Genomic DNA, 10,709 nt, shown 5'->3' on the forward strand with positions numbered 1-10,709 from the left:
CTTTACAGCCCTTTGTCAATCCATTGCTGGATGAAGGCCTGTCCGCACCGTATTGGCCATGGGATTTGTTTGACCATACTTCACCACAATGGTCAATCGGGTGGAGGGTGGATGCGAGGAGGGGTTCAGATATCACTTCACGACTGAGGTTAGCTGTGCCTGGGATCAAATTCAGGTCACTGGGTTCAGAGCACAGCGCGCTAAAAAGATTGAGTTTATTTGGCACAAAATGTAAAAAAATTGCATTCAGGAGAAAACGAATTCGCAGAACGTGTGCGTTTACAGGTGACCTCAAGGCAATCAAGGTGAAGGAAACTTCATCCCAACCCTCAGCAATAAAATAATGAAAACACAAGGGCTGCTGATTTATTACCCAGAAGACTGCTTGCGCCCGTTTGTTTGTTATTCATAGGAAATCCTTAAAACTCCAAAATACTGCTGTGGCATTTTGGCACGCGTCATAGCGACCCTACCTACACACACTTGCAAACAAACACCGGCTTGAGAAAAGCAGCAGAACAAATGGCGTCCGTGGCTGCCACGGCAAAATCGAGGGCTTAGCAGACTTCACATATTTCTCTTTATGTGGGGGAAAAGTTACACGTGCATATTTCAGCGGAAATGCAACACTGAGCACCAAAAATAAATGCGACACAATCCATGTGCAACGGTAATGTTTTTTTGTATTTAAAACAAAATAAACTTAACAGACCGTGACCCAATCAATGAGTTTTGCTGTAAATACACAGGTGGTGAAACCCAAAAGGTGATTGGTTTTTTTCACACTTTGGTCTTTATATTTTCAGTTATGGGGGTATTAAAATAAATTAAAACAATCACTAACACTATACACTTGTCCTGATTTTTAGTCATTAGTTTACAAATTCAAGTTTAGTTCATGCTTCGTAAAAATTCGAACGATGAAAATACAGGAGGATGAACACCGTAAAAAAGCAATCGCACAATGCCGCCCCACCAACTCGATGGATTCTTCTGCAGGCCCGAGCACCGCTGCATTGTGTGTTTTTAAAAAAGGGCCCTTGACAATGCAAGCTGCTTCTTAACCTTTGTCAATTATGCCGTCAGAGAATGCGTTGGCAACTCAAAGTACAGCTTCTCTTTCCAAGACTGGCCAGGCAGGTGTAAACGTACTGTGCTCCACGATCTAACATGATTATGCCCACACCAAGGGCTTGATTTCTCATGGAATATATTTAGACGCCCCCCCCCAAACCCCCTGGAGACTGCCCACCCGAAGACAGTGAGTGGCGTGGGGGTGGCTGAGAGGCGGGCGGAGGCGAAATATTTTCCAGAGCCCAGCCCAGGACAGCTCCAGCGCTGAAATGAAACCCCGCTCACGTCAAAGGCGAGTGACTTGTCCGTGGATGTCGGTGCCGGACAGCACTTGCGACTTGCACCTTATCATCTGCTCTCTGGGCTACTTTCGCCCATCTGTATGTTCGTCCGCGGCGCGTGTGGCCTCCGCACGTTCGGCGCGGGCCTTCGGCGCGTGCCTGGCCGCAACGGCCTCGACGGCCTGCTGACCAAGGGACGTTTGCGGCCGGCCTGCCCTGGCTTGCCCGTCCGCCTCTGGCTCTTCTGCTGCCCTTGGCGGGAAATCGCGCCTGCGGTCGGGGGCCTCAGAGTGGGCTGAGCGGCTGGACGACGAGAAGGATGCAGCGCACCCGGTGCTGCTAGCCTTGAATTGGTGGTGGTGGTGAACGTTTTGCCTTTTGACCCAGATGGCCGTGTAGGCTTGGGCCTCCGAGTGGGCGCAAGTTGGGGAGGTTTTGTTGGAGGAGGTGGAGGGGTGGTGGTTGTTTTTGATATGATCAGCCCTAAAACAAAACATCACAGCCCAGGCTTGTGAAAATTGTTCAAGACATTCCATTTTTATGAGTGCAAAACCCCAGTGTAGTGTAAGGACATTTAAATGGTACCTACTTTGTTTGGGTTTGAAATCTACAAGCCTTCCTTTCACCTTGACAGGGGCCACCATCACCTCGCACTTCTTTGGGGGAGCTCTCCTAGAAATGGAATAATAAAAAAAAGAACCCACCTCAGACACGGTTGTCCTTTTTCCAACAACAACAACGCGTTAAAATGTGGAGCTGCGAGTGGAGGCGATGGGTATGCGGGGGAGGCACCTGGACGGGTCTACGATGCGGTAGATGGTGGACGTGGGAGACCGAGTACTCGCCAGACCCGATGACAAGAAGTACAGCTCTCCTGGAGGCAGAACACGGCCCCGTAACTCAACGTGCGGTGTAGGAGTCGCGGCGCAGCGTTGTTTTCTCATCGTGGTATTCATAGCACTTGTTTCAAGGACAAACGTTGGCATATGAGTAATCGGGAAGTGCTCTACAGAGTGCTACCGATTTTATCAGCCCTCAAAATCAGGACTGATCAAGTCAACCCACGACCGGATTAGACATTTGCAACCAGCTGATGTGCAAGTCAAGCGCTCTTATCGCAGAGACACCCTCCTGAATTTTTGACGCAATATAAACATGCACAGTGCTTTGCCAATACTGTACACTGCTGGCAAGAGCCTCCCAATGCCATGTGGTAACGTGGGGGGTTTTTGGCCAAACTTCAACACACTGGTCAGTTGAAGATTCAAAGCAAGGCGCAGAGATGTTGAGGTATAGTTAAGGACGACAATGCGTTTTGCCAAACTTGCCCTGTGGACACAAGGTAGCCCCGTAGCTGCCTACAACACCAGTTTTATTCAAGGGGTTCACCCAACCAAGCACTAGCCAGGCTCAAGCCTGCTTAGCTGCTGACAAGATCAGGTGAATTCCGGATCATGTGGCCGCGGGCACAAATAGGTGAAAAACAAATCAACGCGGGACCATTGGATCAACGCGGCACGTTGGCTGGGTAAAGCCTGAATGTGGGAGAGCATTGGCGGCAGTGTGGGAGACGTGCCTGCCTCGTCCTCGGCAAAGGAAATGATGTACTGGTAGTAGTTGTTGATGACGCCAGGGAACACGCAGGTCTGACCCTGGCCCATGCACACGTCCTTCTTATCCCAGCGTCCGAGCCGAGGGTCCTCCTTCAGCGCCATCAGCCGCCTGCCAACAACGGCAAAACAAAAGTAAAAAAGCAGTCCGAGAGAAACATCATATGCTGTTGAATTTGGTTGTGAGGTGAAGACAATTTAGAACCTGAAGCATTCCATTAAAAGAATGCAGTGCCGTCTAGATAGAAATGTACCTTGAGAAAATGGTGTTTTGTGTAAGAACGTCTGCTCTGGTGCTATTGATTTTGGGGTGAGGACACACCCACTCATGAAGTCTCCAAAGATGTAGAGTCCATTTAGGTTTGGGGAGTGGCACCCCCTGTAGACGTAGCCACCCGTAACAGACTTCCCCAAGCTGTGGTTATATGCATAGATTGGAAGGATGTCATCTGTACATATACAAAACAAAAACAAGGCATTACAAACAGAATGCTTCATGACTGAACGTGTGTTTTATACTATGACTGCGTACAATTGCCCAAGAGCAGCACACAGTAGCTCAGGGCACAACATCGGACCCCCGAATATTGAAACGGATGATGGCGGACGCTCTGCCAACGAAATCACCAAAAACAAACGTGCCGAGTGTGTGGTTGTGGCAGAGCTGGCGGTCGTAGCACTCGAAGCCCTCCTTGGCTCTCCAGCCATAATTGCCTCCCTTCACGATGATGTCCACCTCCTCGAACTTGTTCTGCCCGACGTCGCCGCAGAAGAGACGTCCTCGCCCCGCGCCCGTCAGCCGGTCGCCCCGGTCGAAGGAGCAGCGCCACATGTTGCGCACGCCGTAGGCGAACACCTCGGGCCGCGCGCCCCGCTCGCGTACGAAGGGGTTGTCGCTTGGCACGCGGTACGGCCGCCCCACGTCCGAGCCGTCCACGTCGATGCGCAGGACCTTGCCGAGCAACGCGGACCTGGCGGGAGGGGGGAGGCGGCGGTGGCGGTGGCGGTGGTGATCAAGATGTGGAGACAGTAATAAGCGTGATGAGCCTTGTCCTTTCAGAGACAAAGCAACGACGTCATGCGTCTCCACGTGACACCAGACTGTAAACTTGGCCTCAAAGAAGAAATGTGTCTCAAGCCAATGGGAGGGAAAGTGTAAACGAATGGCCTTAAACACTGGTGGGAACTGAGGATATTTTACAATATAAACAAGCAAGTGGCTACATTGAAGATATGTTCCTATTTGAGGCCTGTAAAAATAACCGTTGCAATGTTGGGTATGTTAGGTATTACACAAACACCAGGTGCTGCAATCAGGTGTAACCAGGGCTTAATTTGTCACCGAATGTAGTCGGCGTCGCTGCGAGCCTGGAGTAGGCGTGTTGTTAGTAGCCACAACCATAGCGTGAGGCAGACTCGATGCGGTGCGTTGGCCGCAAGAATATTTTCCGAGTCGCCGACCAGCACAGAGCCAGCTGCAATGAATCTCTGGTTGAAACCACAATAGGGTTAAGGCTGTGTCAGCAACTTCACTGCACCGATAAACGCACGAGGGGCGGCGTGACGGGGTGGGGGGGGTGTGGGAGAACGGACTTGTTCTGCGCGTTTCCGAAGAGCCCGAATGGGTCCCCGGCACGGCCACCATCGCCGGTGAAAATGTAGAGGAAGCCGTCTTCTCCGAAGAGCAACTGCCCTCCGTTGTGATTGGCTGCTGGCTCCTCTATCTCTAAAATGTACCTGTACAGACGGAGGGCTTTTAACATCGTGTTTTCATTTGCGTATGTCAAAAAAGTTTAACCAAACTGCACTCAATTAATTTTATCGTTAAGGGAACTCTACCCAGTGGTAAAATGTACTTTGGCGATGGCTTATAAATTGTATGGATAAAGATATGCATATCGTTAGAAACGTTTCCAACAAGATGACTTGTATAAATGTATGAAACCCATCATGTAAATGTGTACATCTTTCAGACAACTGAATATACATTGCTATTAAAAACATCATTACATCAGTGTCCTTTGCTGGAAATATAAACGCTATGTTCTTGGCATGCACGAGCATGACAAATAAGAGACCCATTATCCTAAAACAGCGGAACCTCCAAAATAAACATATTGAACGAAAAACAACCACTTACTGTGAACCACAGACTTTCCTTGTGCAGCCAATGACAGCCAAAACTATGATAAATACCCAACACGTACCATGCGATCTGCTTACCTCTCGGTTTTGGGATCGACATAGTTCATGTTGTCTGGCGACACGCGGAACTCGCTGATGCGTATCAGCTCTCTCTTGCGATCCTTGGAGAGCACCGAGTAGTACGTGTACATCTTGCCGTTCTTACGATAGTTGGGGTGGAAGGCCAGGCAAAGGAACCCGCGCTCATCCCCGATCCAGGGCGAGGTGAGGACCTCCTTGCTGACGTTGAGGAAGGGCCGTTCGGCCCGCGAGCCGTTGGGCAGCAGCATCCACACGAGGCCCAGCTGCTCGGCCACGAAGCGGCGGTGCGTGCCGTCGCCGGCGTGCACCATGGCCACGGGGTTGCGCAACCCGTTGGCCACCTCCTCGAGGCACAGCTGCATGCAGCCGTCTTCTCCCGCCTGCACGACGCCCAGCTCCGCGTTGAGGTCGGGGCTCTCCAGCACGGCGGGGTAGCAGTACTCCTTGTCTTCCAGCACGAGCCTCTTGCAGAGCCGCTCCCCGTCCGTCTCCAGGCGTCGTAGCTCCTTGTCGTCGGTCAGCAGGCTCAGGGTGGAGCCGCACTGGTAGTAGAAGGAGCGGCAGTAGTCGGGGCAGAGGCCCGGCAAGGTGCGCACGGGCGTGGACAGGTCCTCGGCGTCGAAGAGGTGCGCCGCGTACGGCGAGCACTCCTGCCGGGGCCAGGGCGACAATGTGACAGCGGCCTGGATGTCTGCTGTTATAGCTCCCCACCCATGGAAGCCACCTTCCCATCCGTGTCCGTGACTCGGGCACAGGCGATGTCTTTAAGTCACGAAAGCTCACGTCGGTCAATACCAACGCTTGCGGAGCGCTCGGTGCAATCTGTTCACCCAAACAGTTTTGTCTGGTGGAGTACTTTTTATTATTATCTTGTTTTGAATTATGTGTTGACATTTTAACGTGTACAGCACTTTGTGAGCTTTTGATTAAAGGCACTAAATTAAAATACATTATAATTATTAAGGCGCATTTACAACTCTTATCTGCAGTGCTCAGAGTATTGGGCCATTTGTATAGCTACAGTGCAAATGGTGACACAATGTGTTATGCTCGAGCAGTTTAGTGCCAAAGGTGATTACTTTTTATGTTTTCCATCAAGACAAAATGACATAAAGAGTGGTTATCGATTGGGTTTTAGGAAGGTGTATATATCTTGAAGCCATTCAGTTGGGCATTGCTTGACAAGTACTACACGTGTCGGTTTCACATCCGGGCTCGGTTTTTGATGTCCGATGCTCCACTTAAGTATTCCCCGAAATCTGCTTTCCACAAAAGTTATGGCTGAGGCTAACCCCATCTTGATCTCCACTTCACTGCCCCACGGCACATCTGTCATCAATCCAACACGAGTGCTCACGTTTCGTTTGAAGAAAGGTTTAAGACATTTCTTGAGCATATGGTTAACATGGTGTTCATTATCCGACCCAGAAGCCAGCACTCAATTCTTAAAGCCCTTTCACAAAACACAAAGCTCGATATACTCCAAGGGCCAATTTGCAAAAGTATCATATTTAGCTCGCTTTATCACGCTTCCTTTATATGCATCACATCAATGCTCCATCCTGCGGTGCCACGAATACAAGTCGCTGCTGTGCATGAGGTCAACTCTCCACGTCATTTCTCGTTTCCTTGGGAATGTTCCCTCCTCCGACTTCCATTCCATAACCGGTCTCGTTCTTCATCTCTTACCAGGAGGCCGTGGCGTGCCCAAGCCAACTTACTTTTCACATTGTTCAATTTGATTTGTCAATGTCCAATTTTCTGACTCGGGTAACAAGCACTGATTAAAATATTTATTTTTGTGCACCTTGGAATGTTGCATCTCACTATCAAAAAAAACATTCTGCAACAGCAGGCCACCACACACTCGCCTGTTTCTTTAATTATTTTCATCCCTGTCCTTACATGGCCTCGAAACACAACAGAAAACTTCGAATGTTTTTAAAACTTGTAAGGGGCAAATAAGTAAAGAACTGAACAGCAGAGCTTGCAAAGTTGGCTGGGCTCAAGATAAATGACCCGGGCAAACAACATGCACAACAATAAGATACAGTATTACATTTTTTATTTTAGTTACACATCTCACAGAATAGTGGAAAAAATCTGCAAAACAAACGGTGCCTTGGGACTCCAAAATGCCCTGAGTGCCCTCGTCAATGGATGCACATCTGTGTGGCGAGCAAGTGTGAGGCAGGGCACTTATAACAAAGGGCTTTGCAGTACTGTACAACACTTACAACAGACACTTCCCCGGAGTCTGGCACCTCTCCTTGGATCGTCCGTCCTCGGAATGCGAACCAAATGGCAGTGTGGCACTTCATTTTTCATTTCCGGCTGCAAAGTGAACCTAGGCCAGTTAATGACGGGCGCCAATTGTTGCATAAAACGGTTTACACAAGGAGCCAACTCTTCGCGTGCTGCTTGGAAGAGTGGTAGGAAGGGAACTCGCCTGGAGCCTTCGCGCCGGCCTTTGCAGAGACTGACTAATTTACGAGCGGGTACAGAGAGTGCTGCTGTATTCCATATCCCCCGTGGCCTCTGCGCGAATTAAAAAAGATTTAATGGACCCTGGGTTGGTTCATTTGAGGGCCAACGATTTGCCCCGCCATCCACGATTGCATTGGACTCGAATGGCCAGCAGGTGTCGTATTCAGTTCAACGCGTCGGCTTTCGCGACCAATATCGTACATATTCTTTGGGTCTTTCGGTAAAGAGCACGTAGAGAGGTACGTATTAATAAAAAAAAATGAATATAAAATCAACACAAAAACTACGACGTTTCGATCACGTGTGATGACGTCATCGCTTGTGATCGAAATGTGAACCTACGTGACTTTACCGAAAGACCCAAAGAATATGAATTCCTGCTGTCACGAAAGCTTTAAGTCAAAATCATCCATAAAATACAGGTTTTTATTTGGGGAGGTGGGGGGGGGTTCAGATCGCGAAATACGTAAATACGCGCTATAACATCACAAAAAACCTGTATTATTGAGGTCGCATATTACTCACGACAGACCTTGCCGGCTTATTTTCATTCCTTGTTTGTAAACTGTACTCGGCATCTGAAGTTCGCACGGAGAAGTCACACAGCACCCACTGCTCCAGTGTAAACACTTTGCTCACGTCCGCTACCTAAAGGGGGTTTGCCCTGAACTACGCTTTTGGCACACCATGCACTGGTTGTAGGCGAAGTCACTTTCGCTTTAAACATGTTCTGCACATGTTCATATCGAGGAGGGTTTCGCACACGCCAGACCTCGCGAGTCACCCGCCACGCTACGTCTTATTCCGCGTTTACTCCCCCACTCAAATACGAGTCCGTTCACGCTACACGCCCCTGATGATTGTTAAACACGTCTCGCGCGAAGCAAATAACGCTGTCTGCGTTCATTGTGTCTATTCAAATAAAAATTGAGATATTTGTGTGCGTGCGTACCCGTTCCACGTGTCTGTGCGCCATAATTGCTTGTAGCGTCACGTGTTTAACAATCATCGGGCGCGTGAAGCGTGGACCGACTTGTACTTGAATGGGGAGTAAACGCGGAACAAGACGTCGCGTGGCGAGTCGCGAGAACTGGCGTTTGGGGAAACGCCCCTGCTCGAAAGTCTGGACATCTGATGAACGAGAAGATCCAAGGAGTGGTCTCCCATGCACTTTGACAAGTTGTCAGCACATCTTATTAATGCAAAGTGCCCCTTGTCTCTCCGAATGTGGAGACGAAACCCGATGCTCAATGAATGGGCAGTCACGACCTCAAGTCGCTGGTATTGCCCACACACCCTTGAGACCAGGGGGTGGGGAACCTTTTTTCTGCCAATGGCCATTTGGATATGTATAACATCATTCGCGGGCCATACAAAATCATCAACTTAAAAATTAGCCCGTTATCTTTGGTCTAGTTAAGACGAAGACATTAAGCACGGCTGAGCCAGGTTAGTACTTGCGTCAAGATGATTTGTATGTGCGGGAGGTTCACATCCCTCCTTACGAGGACCGAGCCACCAAATCGTCATCGTCCCAGGCACGCGCCCCGACTTTTGGCCCTCGCTCCCCCTTTGATCATCTCGCTCTCCTCGCCCTCAATTAGACAATGCTCTCCACCCCGGATGTCTAAAGACATCCATCCACCTGCTCTTAATTATTAGCCACCTGTTCTATTTATCATCCAGCCACCTGTGTTCTTAATTATTACAACACGTTGTATGTTAACGTTTCTCTATTCAGTCCCCATACACGCGGATGGTTTGTAATTACTGCCTGTGAACGATTACTGTACCAGCTGTTGTAGACTTTGGCTGCGGGGTGGCCAGGAGATGACGGTGACAGCAACGGAGACTTAAATCCATCCGTGAGGAACTTTTGAGTGTGCTTATCCCTCGTGTGCATGGTGGATTATTCCTCTGTCTCTCCCAAAAGCAGCTGCCAAACTCATGAATGAACGTGGCCAAACATCTCAATGCACCAAGACCCGAAAGGCGAATCTTGGGACGTAATTGTTATCATCACTACTCCTGTACCACCAATGCATCCAATCCCATTTGTAATGAGCTCAGCTTGTGGTCCCTCCTCCACGTGGCCCACGCACAAAGAACAACACAAACACACGGAGGAGCCAGAGGCATCACCTCGTCTCACCTGGCAGAGGAGGTTCTTGATGAAGGAGGCGCACAGGCGGTATCCGCCTCCATCCATGTGCCCCATGACCTCCCAGAATCTGCGGTAGATCTGCAAATCCCTCTCCGCATCGCAGCAGCCGAAGCTGCTGTACTCTGTGCACAGATGCAGCGGGGATGACGGCTGGAAGGGCGGGCGGTAGTCGAGACACTGAGGGTGTCCGGTGACCCCCGGGCCGAGGCGAACCAGGGCGACGGCAACGAGGAGGAGAGGCCAACGGAGCAGACGACGAGAATTCGGAGCAAGGCTCATGATAATTGTCTACTCGGAGCTAACACCACCACCACCGCCGCAGCCTTACCTAGCGAGGTCCTTACACTCCCCACGCAGATGTCTGCTCGTGCAGGATGGAGCTGGCAGGCAAGGCGGCGTGGTGTGAGAGAGAGAGAGAGAAGGAGAGATGTGTGGTGTGGTGTGTGTGAGAAAGAGAGACGTGGATTTGAGGAGGTTGCGTGAGTCTCCGTGGATAGCGGCTGGGCGGGCTACCGCCTCCCACGTCACGTCCCCGGGGAAACACGGCTCCTCCACCACCTCCTCCACCAACACCACCACCACCACCACAGCGCGCTCCTCCTGCCCGTGTGAAATTCCACCCTCCACCCTCCTCCACCACCACCACCGCGACACACTCGTCTGCTATTGGACCATCACTGTCATCGATACAATTATCCCCAATTATCACCACCGTCATCCTCATCATCGTCACCGCAATCATAACAGCAATAAATAAAAATGCCTTCGCCATCATTGTCACGAATTGTTATCATCATGATTCGCAGCGGCTCGGTGCGTGGCCGCATTCCTGCGTCGTCTCGTGGCAGCCGGGTGAACGGATCCGAC

General features: G+C 50.3%; 1 protein-coding gene across 1 annotated transcript; it reads right to left on the bottom strand.

The window, feature by feature from the left end:
• Positions 1-201: 201 nt before the first annotated feature.
• LOC144719768 (HHIP-like protein 2) lies at positions 202-10,405 on the bottom strand. Its single transcript, XM_078595950.1, has 9 exons — positions 9,831-10,405; positions 5,189-5,841; positions 4,559-4,702; positions 3,608-3,936; positions 3,288-3,414; positions 2,932-3,077; positions 2,148-2,229; positions 1,945-2,027; positions 202-1,838 (listed from the first exon to the last, which is right to left on the bottom strand). Exons 1-9 carry the CDS (start codon positions 10,119-10,121, stop codon positions 1,423-1,425), a joined length of 2,271 nt encoding a protein of 756 aa, XP_078452076.1. The 5' UTR covers positions 10,122-10,405; the 3' UTR covers positions 202-1,422.
• Between the last annotated feature and the right edge of the window lie 304 nt (positions 10,406-10,709).

Source organism: Lampetra planeri, chromosome 7 (assembly GCF_965212315.1).
Source record: "Lampetra planeri chromosome 7, kcLamPlan1.2.h2, whole genome shotgun sequence".
NCBI classification, from domain to species: Eukaryota; Metazoa; Chordata; class Hyperoartia; order Petromyzontiformes; family Petromyzontidae; genus Lampetra; species Lampetra planeri.

Excerpts from the sequence above, each read along its gene's own strand:
- LOC144719768 (XM_078595950.1), bottom strand. The coding sequence starts at position 10,121 with ATGAGCCTTGCTCCGAATTCTCGTCGTCTGCTCCGTTGGCCTCTCCTC. Across the intron at positions 2,230-2,931 it reads CTTTGCCGAGGACGAGGCAG|GAGAGCTGTACTTCTTGTCA; the intron begins GCACGTCTCCCA and ends TTCTGCCTCCAG. Across the intron at positions 2,028-2,147 it reads CGCATCGTAGACCCGTCCAG|GAGAGCTCCCCCAAAGAAGT; the intron begins GTGCCTCCCCCG and ends TTCCATTTCTAG.